Here is a 16,555-nt window from a genome sequence, read left to right as displayed (position 1 = left end):
CTCCTTTCTGGATTACTCTTACCATGATGTGCTGTGGCACCACAAACAAGACCAAACGGTCAATGACTGAAACCTGCAAAACAGACCAACACAAGCAACATGCAACCAGAGTGATGAAGGGAGGAAGCAGGAATGGCTGCCAGCTGGAAACTTCCTCCTGACACACCAGCTATTTTCAATGATGTGATCATTCAAAACTTTTGTGGGACACATCCTGTAAATAATTTAGTATTGTACATATCACCACAACGTCTTTAGGGATACAACTGTGAAAAAGAAAGACAAACTAGTTTCTCTGTATCATCATGCTTAAATACGGTTTCTTTCTCTCTCCCTTTTTTTGTCCTTTTTACAACACTCAAAGTCTATCTTTAATTAATCAGTTGTTTTTAATTAATCAGGTGGTCAATATTTATTGGATATGTTATTTCTGTGAGTAAAGTTCAAGAATAAACAACATCAGTGATAAACAACGTAGACAAGAACTTCCTTGTTAACTAGATCAAAAGAAGTCACAATTTGAAAACAGGAAAAAGAATTGATAAATTTTAAATTGTTATTTATTAATTCATTTAGCTAACAGATTAGGTGCTTGTAATATATAAGGAGATCTACTAAGTACCATAGAAGACATAAAAATGAATTAAGACAGAATAAAGGCAACCATTTTCCAGGTCCTACCCATTCTCCTCTGGTTGAATTCTGCCATTCCTGATGCAGACTGACTTTGAGTTTTAATATTGTCTCTACTCTGTAAACTTAGCCAAGTTACTTAAGACTGCTAAGCATCACCTTCCCAGTCTACAAAGTGGAGATAACGTGGGGCTTAAATCAATGATGCATGCAAACCATTCAAGACTGCACCTTGTGTAATAGCTAGCAGCCACTGCATGCTTCCCAGCACCATCCCTCCACTTCTTTAACCTCGCACATTCCTTCTTTCCTCTTCACACCCACCATCCTAACTTAAGATTGCTATCTTACAAAGTAAACATTTACAAAAATTGAACAAGGTTATCCAGGGAGAGCAACAGGCTTCTCCCAGTATGAGATGTACAATTCTTGCCTTCTACCCTTGCTTATGCTTATTCTATTAACCAGAGCCCCAGCCTACTTCTTCAACCTGGTAAAAATTCAATCTGTCTTTCATTATCCAGCCCAAACACCTCCACAAAGCCTTCCGAGCAATTCCACAACTTTACTTGCTTTGGAGTTCCCACTGAGCTTTCTACACTCAATACTTCTCTTTCCTCCCATAAGTCACTTTTTTTCTTAAAACAAGATTTTGTACATTCAAATATTCTTAGTTCCCATGAGATACATGTTATAAAAAATGATAGGCATATTAAAGCTTTGTCTTTTTTCCCCAGAAAATAATCACTGCCTAAGACTACGGATATCACTCTGTTATTCTGATTTGAACACTAAATCACAGAATCTACTCCAAACTATTCTAAAAATGTCATAACATTGAACTGGATCACTGAAAAATCTCCACTTTCTGAAAACACAATAGAAACAGGAAATATGGTACCAAGCCTCATGCATACTGTTTTGAATGAAAAATAAGGTTATGTAATTATTTTCTTACTTTTCTTTCCTGCTACCCAGTTGACGAGCTGTATATTGGTCACCATAGTCAATTAATACTAGTTGTCGAGAAAAGACATTTACTTTGTTGCCTATAAATAAATCTTCTAAGCGCAGGTCATCATATTTGGTTCGCTTTAAAAAGGTGCGATGATTCTTCACATCATGCTAGAAACAAAAGTAATAATACAATAAAAATATAATTATCAATAAAAAAGGTTAACCTTATCATGAGGTAGAAACAGTTTTTACTGCTAGCATATCAAAGATAGGTTCCTTTTTTGCTGCAAATACAAATCACAATATTTTTATATTGTAAATTCTGTATTTCCTAATCCAACCCAGTAATAACATAAAAGAGTCTTATTATATATAAAGCATTTTTTAAAAAAGATCTGTTGTTGGTCAAGTTATTTTAGCAAAGTAGTCCTATGAAAATCCCAGAGAAAGACCATCATATGCCCAAATTTGTATTTTATTGCATAAACATTCTTATGCCAAATAGACCTACTTCTTAAAGGTATTGACAATTAAGTGTTACAAAGGGACCCTCGATCCTCTTCAATTTGACTTTCTGCAGAGATTACAATTTTTGGTAATGATATTTGTGACCATGATACCTTTATCAATAACCATTTATCAGTTACTGCTTAATCCAAGACATGAATAATCCTGCTTCATTTTTCCAATAAAAAGTATTCCAATTTTTGACATTAAAAATACAGACATAGAACACACTGGCTCTCCCACACTGTTATTTTTTTATTTATTTTGAGACAGAACCTCACGAAATTGCCTCAAATCTGAGACTCTCCTGCTGCATACTCCAGAGCTGCTGGGATTACAGGCTCACATCATCTCTGCATGTTAATTGTACAAAAGCATGGGATTCACGGTGATGAATTCCTATGTGTGAGCAATGTACTTTGACCAATATTTGCCCTCTGTCTGTCCCATCCCTCTTCTTCTCCTTCCATCACCTTTTGGGTGACCTGATCCACCTAGAAAGCATTAATTCTTAACAATCAGATCTATCTCATATTTTTCCTCATCCAGAATCATATCTACTACTATCTAGTGGATTTTCTGACTTGGATGCCTTGGTAAAAGTGACAGATTAAAAAAGAGATAAACCAACCCATAATTCCTGGTGTTCTCTCCCAGACTCCCCATCTAAATAAATTTTTAAAAAATAAAAAATATATATAAAGGCATGGAATGGGGGCGTGCTGGCCTAGCATGTATGATTCCCAACACCCCCCCACACACACACACACAAAAATGCAGGCACAAAGTTATCTTCTCGTATCAATTATAATGAATAAAAAAGAATTTATACACACACACAAATACATTTTTTAAAGCAACTATTTAAAAGTAATTCTATTCCTCTTCCTGTCTGACCTTCTCCTGCTTTGCCAATTTTCAAAGAAAGAAAGGTTCATTTACCATTTCAACAGATCCATCCCCCGGGTAAAACAAAAGCTCATAACGACGAAGAAGTGAAGCATTGGGATCATACCATTCTGCAATGAAAACGAATCTCTCACTATAATTCTGCAAAGAAAACAAAAGAATTTTAGCACGATAACATATAAAACGTAAGTACTCTTGTATAAGCCATACAAAATGAAAGTGAGAATTTCCAAATATTTGCAACAAACCAATCTGGTACTTTCATGCTGAACTATTCTCCTTTTCAACAAAATATCACATCCTCAGAAATATTTCCTGCTGATTTCTCATTGAATACTTTAGATATTTTAAAGATGAGTTAAGAGCTTTCAATATGCTTCATGATCAACCATCCATCACCCTAATTAACATTTTTTAGAACATGAGCTCCTAATCCAACTACAGTAACAATTCAAGTAGTTCTGAAAGCAATCTTACATATAAACTATCAATAAACTAATATGAAAAAAAATTGAGAGGTTCAATTACAGGGTGTTTTAACTTTCCTAAACTTAAGAATTTAGCAATATTAGGATACTGTTGTAATTAAAATTACAGTAAACATCGTTTTACTCCTTAGTAATTTCACAACAGTATTTTTTTATAGAAGTAGTGTTAGAGAATGTGTTAGTCTAGGACTTCTGAGAAACAGAAGCCAAGACAGGCTGGACATGCATTTCATCAAGGGAAATTCCTGTGAGTAGGACGGGAAGCCTGGGAGAGCCAGACCACAACACAAATCTGACTGGAGAGCAGGAGGGAAGATTCAAAGGACTCCCTGCTGCGTGGTCTAAGGAGTGCTCCAGTCAGCTCAAGAAGGGCTCCGAGTCCCAGGGAGGGGCAGCTCTAGTATCACTGCTTCCTTCAGTCACTGGACCAGCCCTGGGACAGGGTCAAAGTTCAGAAGCAGCAGCAGACTTCAGAACATAACCGCCGGTACCTTTGGTCACTTAAGTTTCCTATGGTTGGAGGTCTAGGAGATGCAATCTTAGAGTTAATACAGAGAATAAAATTTTAAAGTAAGTCAAAGATTAGCCCCCTTTCCTCTACTATTATGCAGGATTTCCCACTATATATGTTAGTAAAAATATTCCAGTTCCAAAGTAAGTAGATGCATAAGGAAGAAGGGAATTAGAGTTTTGTTGCTAATTCTGGAATTGATGATCTAGCTGGGTTCTTTTTTATGTTAATAATTGACTTATAAATTAAAATGGGAGAAGTTGTATCTCTACTTATGTTTTTTATTAGATTCTTAAACTTTAATATAGATAAGCAGTTTTTAAGTCTCTATTTTATTTTTTCCCACAATCACCAAAAAGACACATTTAACCAATGCTTATTAATCCAGAGAAAATAATTGTAAAATAAGACACATTATGACATTTGCAAAAAGTTTTCTTTATGCATTTTTTCATGTTTATTCTAACAATACAGGGTTTTGGGTTTAGGTTTCACTGTATATTCTATCATTGTACTTTCCTTTTAATTAAAACTAAATATTTGTTGCTTATTATTTTATAATCCATGATAAAATATTCATACATATAATTTAAATATTTCTCTAAAATGAAAAAATGATGAAATGGAAAAATGATGCATTTGAAAACCAATAAAGCAAATGAAAACTTGATAATTCCATTTCCCCAGGTAGCCTCACCACGAAATTTGTAAATCATACTGTTTAATTCCGAGTTACGAGGCATAATTTGTACATCACGCTATCCAGAAAAGGTTAATACAAAGAAAATGAACTGGGGCTGGGGAAATAGCTCAGTCGGTAAAGTGCTTGCCTTTTAAGCACAAGGCCCTGGGTTCAATCCCCAGCAAGCAAAAAAAAAAAAAAAAAAAAAAAAAAGAAAAGAAAAGAAAAGAAACTAAGGAACTACTTTGCTTCTGATTATGACAAACTAGCAAGTAGCAAACCAATGCTACTTTCTGAGAACAACCAGAAAAGTGGGTACTGAAGATGCTGGGGAGCTTCCCAAGATAGCCAAGGTATGAGGTACCAAGATCCAGAAAAGCAGGAAGCTCACTTCAGGGAGTCCAAAGTTCTTTGTGTTACTTTAACCTGAGGACTCTAAGAAGCTGGCAGAGTGCACCTGCCAGGAGTAGAGAACCCAGCAGAACTTCTAGCAGTTTCACAGGGATAAGGACAGTAAAGCCACATCTGGGCCTTTCAAAGCACCCAAGATTAGAGGGCAAAGACTCTGGAGAGAAGGGGAGCACAGAAAAGTGAGCTCAAGTCAACAGAGCTTTTTGTAATCTCACAGTGATGGGGAAAGAAAAATAAGAGTTAAACTCACCAAAGAGGAGACCCCTTGTAAACACTCAACATTCTGTTGTGGGTCCAAGAAGCTCACACCCTAGAAGCATAGGTAACCTAAAGGTAAACTAACCCTTACAAAGTCTGAAAAAAGAAAAAATTTATGTTCACTCAATGCTTAGCCCCTGATCATACTGAGGTACTATTTCCTCTTCCCACCTCCCTGTGTCTCAAAAACTTCACAACCTTCAATACTTAATGTCCAGTGTTCAGTGATAAAATACCAGACACACTCACAAATAAGAACCAAGCGGGTAGGGGGAAGAACAGGCAATAGAAAGAGACCTGTGAATACCTAATGTGATCCAACAAAAGCTTTAGAATAACAACAACAAGTATAAGAAAACACATGTCAGAATGGAGAATTTCACTAGTCACTAGCCAGAATCGATTTTTTAAATAAAGTGGAAATTCTAAAACCAACTGCCAACATGCCATTCTATAATTAGCAAAAATATTCTTCAAAATCTGCAGGTGAAATAAAGTCATTTCTAGATAAAACAAAATTGAAGAAAATTCATAGCCAATGTACCTATGTAAAAGGAAGCCTAAAGGAAATTCGAAAGGAAGAAAGAAAATGGCACCAAATGATTCCAAGAATTGAAGAAAGAAATGAAAAATAATGTAAGGTAACTCTGGGTAAATGTAAATAAATAATGACTACCCTAAATAATGATATTGTCTTAAGGGATACAAAATAAGTAGAATTTGAATACATGTCAATAAGAATATAAAGGATGAGGGATTGACAATGTTCAACTTATGTAAAGCAAAGAAAGTGTCTTCTAGATCAGTTGTTAACCTGTTCTCATCTATTAAACTCAAATGCACATCAGTGAACAAGTAGCTCCCCAAAATAACGACAATGAATCATAAATGTTCCCTTCTATTTTTTACCCTCTCTTCTGTTAAAATGTCTTTCCTTCCTCTACTACTCCCCAGTCTGGGAAGTACTTTTTAGAATATTTAATAAATTAGTAACAGGAAAATCATTCAAATTAAAAAAAAAACTGATAATCATTAATCTTGACAATAACAATAATAGAATAACAACTTTTGGAATACCTACTAAGTGCTAAGTTCATTATATGCATTATATGATTGTATCCTCAAACTGACAATATATCCCAATTTTATGGACAAGAATATATAATTAAGAAAATTTGAACATTGGCTCACAGTTATACAACGAAACTCAAACCTTGGACCTACAGGTTTTGATAAAGTTCAGGCTTTGACCCATTAAACAGTACATGTAGAATATTATGTGAAAGTCAGTATTAAACAGAGTATTGAATCAATGCACCCCAACCAATGATGAACCTAATTATTCACTCTCCCACATGGGAAATTAGAGATATTACAGACCATTTTGCCAACAAGTGGCTCCTTTGAAGCCATTTTCACTGTGGGTAATAGTTATTCTAACATTGTCATGATATCATGCAAAACAATATAAAAAAATTTTGATTATAAAATATAAAAGTAGAGAGCAGTGGTCTTTTAAAATCCCTTGAACTCTAACAACCTAATGAGGTGCTAAAAGGGAGAGTTTGCAACTTTACACAGGAGTCAAATAAATCTGATAAATAAGCATCAAAACAAAAGAAAGACAAATAACTATTTTCATGAGATTTCAAAAACTTCTAAGCTCTATGACCTTTGGAGTTTGGACTTAAGTGTTTCACAATACCACCTACCTACAAAGAAAAAGTTTTGATGTCATCTTTCGAAAAAAGTAGCCAATTCCTTCATCTACAACCGAACTGATCCAATGAGATTTTTTTAAATGGCACAAGAATAAAAATAGACTATATCTACAAGTGAAGGAACTAACTCACAAGTACTATTTCCTCTACGAGAAAAGGTTTATTTATCTGAGTATAACTGTATTCAAATGTGACTTAAATTTTGTGTTCTGATTTACTATTGCAGTAAAAAATTTGGTTCCTTCTGAGAGTCAAAGATACAGCTAGAGTTATAACAGTGGTACATGTAGACTTGGCACAGCTGACCTATGCTCCAAAACTGTTACTGAACTGTAACTGCAACTGAGACAGTATTAAGAGTGGGACCTTAAAGAGGCTCTGCTTTCATTGATAAGTTAATGTGGTCATCAAAGGAGTGAGTTGTCATAAGAGGGGGTTGCTATAAAAGTGAACTCTACAGTATGCTCCTCTCCCTTCTACTAGGAGTAAAGCAATAAGAAGGCCCCCACCAGATGCTGGCACCATGCTCTTGCACTTCCCAGCCTCCAGAACCATGAGCCACACAAACCTCTTTTCTTCCTAATTTTTAAATTTTGTATTGGTTCTCCCTAGTTATATATGACAATGGAGTGTATTTTGAAATATTATATATAAATGGAGTATAACTTCCCATTCTTTTGGTTGTACATGATGTGGAGTTTCACTGGTCCTGTATTCATATATGAACACAGGAAAGTTGTGCCCTATTCATTCTACTTTCCTACTACCATCCCTCTCCCTTCCCTTCACTGCCCTTTGTCTACTCTAAAGTACTTCTACTCTTCACTTCCCCCACCATTATTGTGTGTTAGTATCCACATATCAGAGAGAACATTCCATCTTTGGTTTTTGGGGACTGGCCTATTTTATTTAGTCTCCAGTTCCATCCATTTACCAGCAAATGCCATAACTTCATTCTTCCTTATGGCTGAGTAATTCCATTATGTATCCATTCATCTATTGAAGTTTTTTTGTCCATTCATCTATTGAAGGACACCTACGTTGGTTCCATAGCTAGCTATTGTGAACTGAGCTACTATAAACATTGATGTGGCTGTGTCACTGCACTATGTTGATTTTAAGTCCTTTGGGTATAGACCGAGGAGTGGGATAACTGGGTCAATTGGTGATTCCAGTCCAATTTTCTGAGGAATCTCCATAATGTTTCCAGAGTGCTTGAGCCAATTACAGTCCCACCACCAATGTATGAGTGTACCATTTTCCTCACATCCTCACCAACATTTGTTACTTGTATTCCTGTAATTGTCATTGTGACTGGATTGAAATGGAATATCAGTGTAGTTTTAATTTGCATTTTTTTAATTACTAGAGATGTTGAACATTTTTTCATATATTTGTTGATCATTCAAATTTGTTGTTCTTCTGTGAAGTACCTGTTCAGTCCCTTTGCCCATTTATTGATTGGGTTATTTGTTTCGGGTTTTTTTTTTTTTCTTTCTCTTTTTTTTTTTTTTTTTTTTTTTGGTGTTAAATTGCTTTAATTCTTCGTATCCTAGAGATTAATGTTTTATCTGAGATGCAGGTGGCAAATATTTCCTCCCATTCTGTAGGCTCTCTCTTCATGTTCTTGATTGTTCCCTTCGCTGTAAAGCAGCTTTTTAGTTTAAAACCATACCATTTATTTACTTTTGATTTCACTTCTTGTGCTTCAGGAGTCTTATTGAGGAAGTCATTTCTAAGCCAACATGGCAAAGATATGAGCCTACTTTTTCTTCTAGTAGGCACAAGGTCTCTGGTCTAATGCCTAGGTCCTTGATTCACTTTGAGTTTTGTGCAGCAAGAGAGATAGGTGTATAATTTCATTTTGCTACATATGGATTTCCAATTTTCCCAGCACCATTTGTTGAAGAGGCTTTCTTCCAATGCATGTTTATCGCACCTTTGTCTAGTATGAGATAACTGTATTTATTTGGGTTTGTCTCTGTATTATTCTGTTCCATTGGTCTTCATGTCTGTTTTGGTGCCAAAACCATGCCATTTTTGTTGGTAGTTCTGTAGAATAATTTAAGGTCTGGTATTGTGATGCCTCCTGTTTCACTTTTCTCACTGAGAATTGTTTTGGCTATTCTGGGTCTCTTATTTTTCCAAATGAATTTCATGACTGCTTTTTCTATTTCATGAAATATTTTACTGAGTATACTTTGTAGTGTAGGCTTTTAGTTGTGAATTCTCTGAACTCTTGTTGATCATGTACAGCTTTTATTTCATCATCAATTCTGAAGTTTAATTTTGCTGGGTATAATATTCTTGGCTGGCATTCATTTTCTTTCAGAGCTTGGTATATATTATTCCAAGACCTCCTAGCTTTAAGGGTCTGGGTTGGAAAATCCACTGAGATTCAGATTGGTTTCGCTCTAAATGTGACTTGTCATTTTTCTCTGGCAGTCTTAAAATTCTATTCCTATTCTGTATATTAGGCATTTTCATAATAATGTGACTTGCTGTGGGTCTGTTGTAAATGTGTACATTTTGGGTCTGGTAAGCCTCCTGTGTCTGATTTTCCATTTAATTCTTTATTTTTGGGAGATATTGTGATATTACTCCTTTGCAAAGATTGTATTTTGCGTTTGTATCTCTGAGTCTTTTTCTATTCTGATAAACCTTAAATTAATTGTTTTCAGGTTATCCTATATTTCTTGGGAATTGTCTTCATGGTCTCTTAACATCTTTTCTCTATGACCAACTTTATTTTCAAGATTATATATTTTGTCTTCATTGCCTGAAATTCTATATTCAAAGTGATCTCTGTTGGTGATGTTTTCCATTGAATTTTTAATTTAATTTATTGATTCCTTCATTTTGAGGATTTTTGCTTGATTTTTTTTTTTTTTTCAGAATCTCCAACTCTTTATTGAAGGGAACTGCTTATATTTTCTCTTTCACTCCTTACATCGTCCTTTACCTTGCAGATCAGTTTATGCACATTCTAACCTCCTTCTCTGACATTTCTTCAACTCAGGTGTTGATGGACTCTGTTAATGAAGTATCTTGGTTTGTTTGGGGTGATTTGTTCCTTTGTTTTTGTGTGTGTGTTCTTTGTGAGTCTACCCATCTAACAATGTGGATCTGAGGCAGCAGTTTCTACTCTGCGGTTTTACAGTGTTCCTGAAGTTTTCCAGTACCTCAATATTTAGGGGGAGACAAATAATAACAACAACCAATGCAAGCAATACATAGCATGAAACCAAACAGATTCTGCTATGACATCTGCAATATTAACTGTCACAATAAACAGAAATGATATGATCAATTATTGTTTACATTAAAAACAAGAAGTTTGCAAAAGGCTTTACAATTTTAAATGATGAACAGAGAGAGAAATGAAGTGATGTAGGATATAATAATTATGAGGGAAGAGAGAAGGTAGAAGTAAGTAAAGGAAAATTGAAAGAACAATAGAGATTAGATGCTATCAGAAGAAAATACAGAAAGAATCAAGGGAAACATAAGTGAAAGGAAAAAATTTATATAAAGTAAGAATTCTAAAAACAAAAAAAAGAATACAAAATATACTAATTAAATATCCTAGTCCTTAAAATACTGATCCATGAAAAACAACTGGCTTCAAAACTGCTAGAAATGAGGGTAAAAATGTGAATGTGTATAACTATCCATGAACTTTAAGGTCACAATCAAATAGAGAAAAGAAAAAGGAAAATAAAAGAAAAACTATCTTGATGAAAAGTCAAAGAATTGTTTCTGTTGGAGTTCAGAAGATTCTCAGCTTCCCCTCTCAGCAGCGTTAGGAGGTATCATCTGGAGTGTGATGCCTGCTCCACCCTTAGGGTGGGGTTGCTGCAATAAGAGAGGTAATCCTATAGGTGAAACTCCCAGAAGTGGGGTTAGGCCTAGGTAGGTTCCATGCTCTTGGCTGAATGCAAATTTGTCTGGAGATTTTAAATCAACACAACTTAAAGGCCCAGCAATTGCCAGTCCTGGAAGACAGCATCCAAGAGATTTCCCCTGGATTCCACTCATGTAGTGAAGGAGTCAATACTTAGTCTTCTACACTACATGCAGATTCCACATTTCCTGATCTTGGGTTCAGTCTCTATACTCAATCTCTCCCACAACCACCCTTTCAAATTCCCGTCCAGGTGCGCCTCTCCCACAGGTCCCACGGGCAGCTGGATAGAATGGGGGAGAAGAAGAGCAGGGTGAGTTTCTACAACTACTTGTCCCATGTGTAAGCCTCTCTCCATGTCTGATTTTCTCCTGGTCACTTAAGCATACTTTATGTCATGCAGCATAAGATTGTCAGGCCTATATTTTGGGCCAAACTTAGGTTTGCCAGGAAGCAGCTCCCTCAGCAGCCTGGCCCTGTTGCTGCTACAAAATGGTTCCTTCCTCTGTCCTTCACATGCAGCCTGGAGAGAGGATGTTGTGCAGTGTGCCTTTCAGTTTAGTTGGGCAGTATCTTTGATCTCTAAACTCTCTGTACCTAGACATGCCTCAGTCCTTCTAAAAATGTGGGTTCCTTTAATTCCCTTCCCACCACTTTGTTATAGAGGGACCTTGCTTGCTGTTGTCTCTGGCCTCAGCAGCAGCTGTGCTGCCTGGGATTTTTTTTTTTTCCTTATTTGATTATACCCAAACTCCTGAGTCCCTGATCTACTTTGAATGTGCAATATTAAATTCGAGTAAGGTCCCCCCTCCCACTTTTTTATTTGCTCACCCAACTTGCTGAGAAGTTGCCTGTTTTCTTAGTTTCACATCACAAAGCAGCCAGGAAAGCAACTTTCTCTATTTTGCCATCTAAAAATTGACCTCTTTTCTTTATAAATTACCTAGTCTCAGATGTTCTATTAGAGCAGCAGAAAGACTAAGTCAGCTTTTCAACTACCTGCCTGACTTCACATATTCACATACATGGATAATCACACAGACTTCTTGGAAAAAGTAACCTTTCAAATTAAAAAAAAAATTAATTTTCAGCTTCATGGTCTAGCAAAAAAAAGATTCATCTTTTTTTTAAATGATATCAGAGTTAGATGTCATTTTATTCAATCCTTCATGTTAAAGAAACAGAGTTCCAGGGGGAAAAAATGACCAACATAAGGTCAAGAAGCTAGTTAATGATGGAACCAAAACCAGGAACTAAACTTTACATTACCTAGATCTTCCCATAATTCCAACTGTCTAGAGATAACTCACGGAGAATCTAATACTAGCAGTGCATAAGCTTCTTGCCACAGATGTGCTGACAAGATTGTTTATAGGGACAGTCATTCATTCCCTTTTCATTGGACATTTCAGTTGCCATCAGAACTGTTTAGAGAGAGTATTGAAAGGTTATGCTGCATCCAAAGAGACTTTTCTAAAGAAGCCAATTCATTTTTCTTCTTGCAAACATTTTAGATATAATTTGTATATAACAGAAGGGTTGCTCCCTCACATTTGATCATACTTTGCTTAAATTGTGCAAGTAATAACTAATTGGCCCATTTAACTTGTCATGTTATAAGCATACATCTACTCCACAGCCAAGACTCTAAGATCAGAGTCAGGAAATGGAATAGAAGCTTTCATGAGCTCAAGTCTCCAGTGCAAAATGCACAGTGGTCTGCAGGGTGCTGTACCTTAAGAACAACATGTCCATGATTATGTAAACAATAGCTAAGCAGGATACAGTACAGGAAGCTGTGGAAAATTATTAATCCTAAACTAAAAGAAGTTCTGTTCCTACTGCAAAAACTCAGCATAGAGCAACATAATGACCACATTCATCACCAAGAAACTTGAGTGATAACTCAAATCTTTAATATTCTATTTTAAATCCTATAGAGAATTTCTTCTACAAAGACACTAAAAAATGTGTCAAAAGTAGATGCCACTAGGAAGTACACAAGTTGAAAACCATTTGAACCTTCCTTGTTATTACTTGCTTAATGTCAAAAGAGGTTAAGTTGCTTTCTCACTGATATTTCTTTATACTTTAATTATAAAATTCCATAGACAAACTGAAGCTAGAATCCATTTAATAAGTAAGAACTAAACACCCAAAACAATCATCATCACTACAGCCTTTTTCATGCCATATTTCATGTGGAAGCTTTGGAGTTCTCTTTATCAGTTATACTTTAAAAATCAGAATAGACAGATAAAAAAATCCTAATAGAATACAAAACAGTATAACATGAATTTCTTAAATTTATTTGTTCTTTTTAGATATAAATGACAGTATATTTTGAAATATTATACATATGTGGAATATAACTTACTCTAATCAGAATCCCATTTTTGCAGTTGTACTTGATGTGGAGTGTCACTGGTCCTGTATTCATACATGAACATAGGAGAGTTATGTCCTAGTTATTCTACTTTCCTATTACCTTCCCTCTCCTTTCCCTTCATTGCCAATTTTCTAATCCAATAAACTGCTATTCTTCCCTCCTTGCCCCACTTATTGTGTGTTAGTATCCACATATCAGAGAGAACATTTGGTCTTTCATTTTGGGAGGCTGGCTTATTTCACTTAGCATGATAGTCTCCAGTTCCATCCATTTACCAGCAAATGCCATTAATTTAATTCTGCTTTATGGCTGAATAATATTCCATTGTGTGCATGTACCACATTTTCTTATATCCATTCATCTATTGAGGGACGCCTAGGTTAGTTCCATAGCTTAGCTATTGTAAATTGAGTTACTATAAACATTGATGTGGCTGCATCACTATAGCATGTTGATTTTAAGTCCTTTGGGTAGAAACCTAGGAGTGGGATAACTGGATCAATCAAATGGTGGTTCCATTCCAAGTTTTCTGAGGAATCTCCATAATGCCTTTCAGAGTGGTTGCACCAGTTTGCAGTTTCATCAGCAATGTAAGAGTGAACCTTTTTCCCCACATCCTTACCAACATTTATTTATTGTTACTTATATTCTTGATAACTGCCATTCTGTCACTGGAGTGACATGGAATATCATTGTAGTTTTAATTTGCATTTCTTTAATTACTAGCTGTTGAACATTTTTCATATATTTGTTGTCCATTTATATTTCTTCTGTGAAGTGCCTGTTCAGTTCTTTTGCTCATATATTGATTGGGTTATTTGGGATTTTTTTAGTGTTAAGTTTTTTGAGTTCTTTATACATCCTGGAGTCATCCTGGAGATAAATGCACTATCTGAGATATGGGTGGCAAAGATTTTCTCCCATTCTGTAGGCTCTCTCTTTATGGTCTTGATTGTTTCCTTTGCTGTGAAGAAGCTTTTTAGTTTGTCACCATCCCATTTGTTGATTCTTGATTTTACTTGCTTTAGGAGTCTTGTTCCTAAGCTGACATGATAGGGAGCTGCATAACAGAGTTTTAAATCTCATGTCTGCAGTGTGTACAGAATATTTCAATGCTCTTTGTATTAATAAAATGCTTATAACTATAAAAATAACTTGTTTCAACCTATTTATATCTTTATGTAGAAAGTTACAGTTGTTTCAATGTAAGCATCACTATTTGCACATTAAAAAGGATAAGGCAGGGCTTTATATTTTATAGATTCCTACTCATTAGTTCATTACTCAGTAAACTGAACACTTTCCATGTTTCAGGTATTGTGTTGTGTATTTCTGAGAGGAACTTAAGCCTTCTGGCTGTAAATTTAGTGGTCTTCTATGTTGCACTGGTTCAGTTAAGACCATCCATCAAATCAAGTCATTTGATTTTTACCCCATCTTATTCAAAATTCATTCAACACTGTTTATATAACTATCATCAGTATATGCCATGAGAAACTTTTTAATTTCCCTGTGATAGTATGCATTTTTAAAAAATCAGGTTGTTTTTCCAAACTTATAACAGCTTCTAAAAAAGAAAAATATCATTCTAAATGCCACATATGAAAATGGCTGTCTATTCAAATAACATTCTCATATGAGTCATTTATCAGTGCAGTCACTTTTGTTTTTAAGTAGTTGGTTTATACTATGCCTGATTGGGTAGGTAAGTTTCTTCCATTCATTTTGAAAACATTTTCCCTTCTTCCATTTTTCAAATGGATGAAAAGCAACAGAAGTGATAATGCTCTTTTTTAATAAAAATTTTTTTAGTTGTTAATGCATCTTTTTATTTTATTTATTTATATTTGGTGATGAGTATCAAATCCAGGACCTCACACATGTCAGGCACGCGCTCTGCCATTGAGCCACAACTCCAGCCTGATAATGCTCTTTTGTAAAACACTTAATGAACACAAATTATAAACATGGCAATGACAGAACTTGCAACAACCCTGGAAGAACATACAAGACTTACACAGATGAGTTAGCCACATTCTGATCTTTACCATCTCCTGAAAGCTTTCCACCACAAAATCCAGCAATTTCAACATTCTTCACCACCCATATATTCCCATCCTTGCAGGTAATCTGCTCAACTTCTCCCCCTTTTACATTATTGAGCTTTAAAAATTTCTACAAGAATCATCTATACTTACTATCTCTATTTCTTCTTTTTCCAGACCTGTCAAATGTTGACCTCAAGCAAATATGCCCAATCTGCTTAATGTTCTCATTCTCCTGGAAATAGGATTCCTATATTTACCAGTGACTTCCAATTTTTTAAAAAATAATGGACACATTTAGTTCTCACCTTACTTGACCTCAAAAGCATCTGACACTCTAACACTCTCCTACTTGAAATCCTTTTCTTAGTTTCTTTGATACTTTCTGGTTATTCTTTCTAACATTTGCATACAAATCCTCATCTAATTGGTCAATAAGTAAAGAATAGGTTCTAGGTCCTTTTCCAGTGATACATGTGAGAGTGGGTCATACCTGCTTGTAAGAGTTAATTATTACACTTACAGGAATTTTTTGATCCAGTTGTTAAACCATTAATAGCTTGAAAACAGCCATACTGGGACTATTCATACTATGAAAATCAGCAAATGCCACAAGTCAGAACCTCCCCACACCCACCTCCACCTCCAACTGGTTACTCAACATTTAATGCCCTTTTTTGACTGTCTTCTGCCTAAGCTTAACCCATGACATCTACTGCCATCAATGTGCAATGTCTCCAAAATGCATACCACTGACTCTGAGCTCCAGCTTACTAGCCACCTCCACTCAGATGACTTTCAAATTCAACAAGTTCTACATAAAACTTGTGATTTCCAACCCACACACCTGGTACTCTTTCCGTATCCTACTTCAGTAAATATTACCTCCACCCTTTCAGCTGCCATGGCAGAGACTGAGAATCACCTGGATACATCTTGCATTGCCACACCTCATACTTCGCCAAGGTCATTCGATCTCACTTGCAAAGCATTTCTCAAACCCGTTCATTTCTCTCCACCATCACCACTCCCACCCCAAGCTACACTGGCACTATTTCTCTGTTGAACCACTGTCGTAGCCTAACTGGTCTCCTTGCAGCTATCTGGCCTCTCTCCAATTCACAATGCACCCAAGGTGAT

General features: G+C 35.6%; 1 protein-coding gene across 3 annotated transcripts in view; it reads right to left on the bottom strand.

Annotated features, from left to right (window-relative positions):
* The window catches only part of Nme7 (NME/NM23 family member 7), a 174,407-nt gene that overhangs the window by 137,160 nt on the left and 20,692 nt on the right, over positions 1-16,555 (bottom strand). For all 3 annotated transcript variants that reach the window (XM_047520309.1, XM_047520310.1, XM_047520308.1), the window contains exons 2-3: positions 3,040-3,147; positions 1,592-1,758 (exon numbers count right to left, since the gene is read on the bottom strand). In XM_047520309.1, the coding sequence (XP_047376265.1) occupies positions 1,592-1,758; positions 3,040-3,147 (275 nt within the window). The remainder of the gene's footprint in view (positions 1-1,591; positions 1,759-3,039; positions 3,148-16,555) is intronic.

This window comes from Sciurus carolinensis, chromosome 12 (assembly GCF_902686445.1).
Source record: "Sciurus carolinensis chromosome 12, mSciCar1.2, whole genome shotgun sequence".
NCBI classification, from domain to species: Eukaryota; Metazoa; Chordata; class Mammalia; order Rodentia; family Sciuridae; genus Sciurus; species Sciurus carolinensis.
The sequence above is the reverse complement of the archived record's forward strand: the minus strand, read 5'-3'. Positions and strand labels throughout refer to the sequence as shown.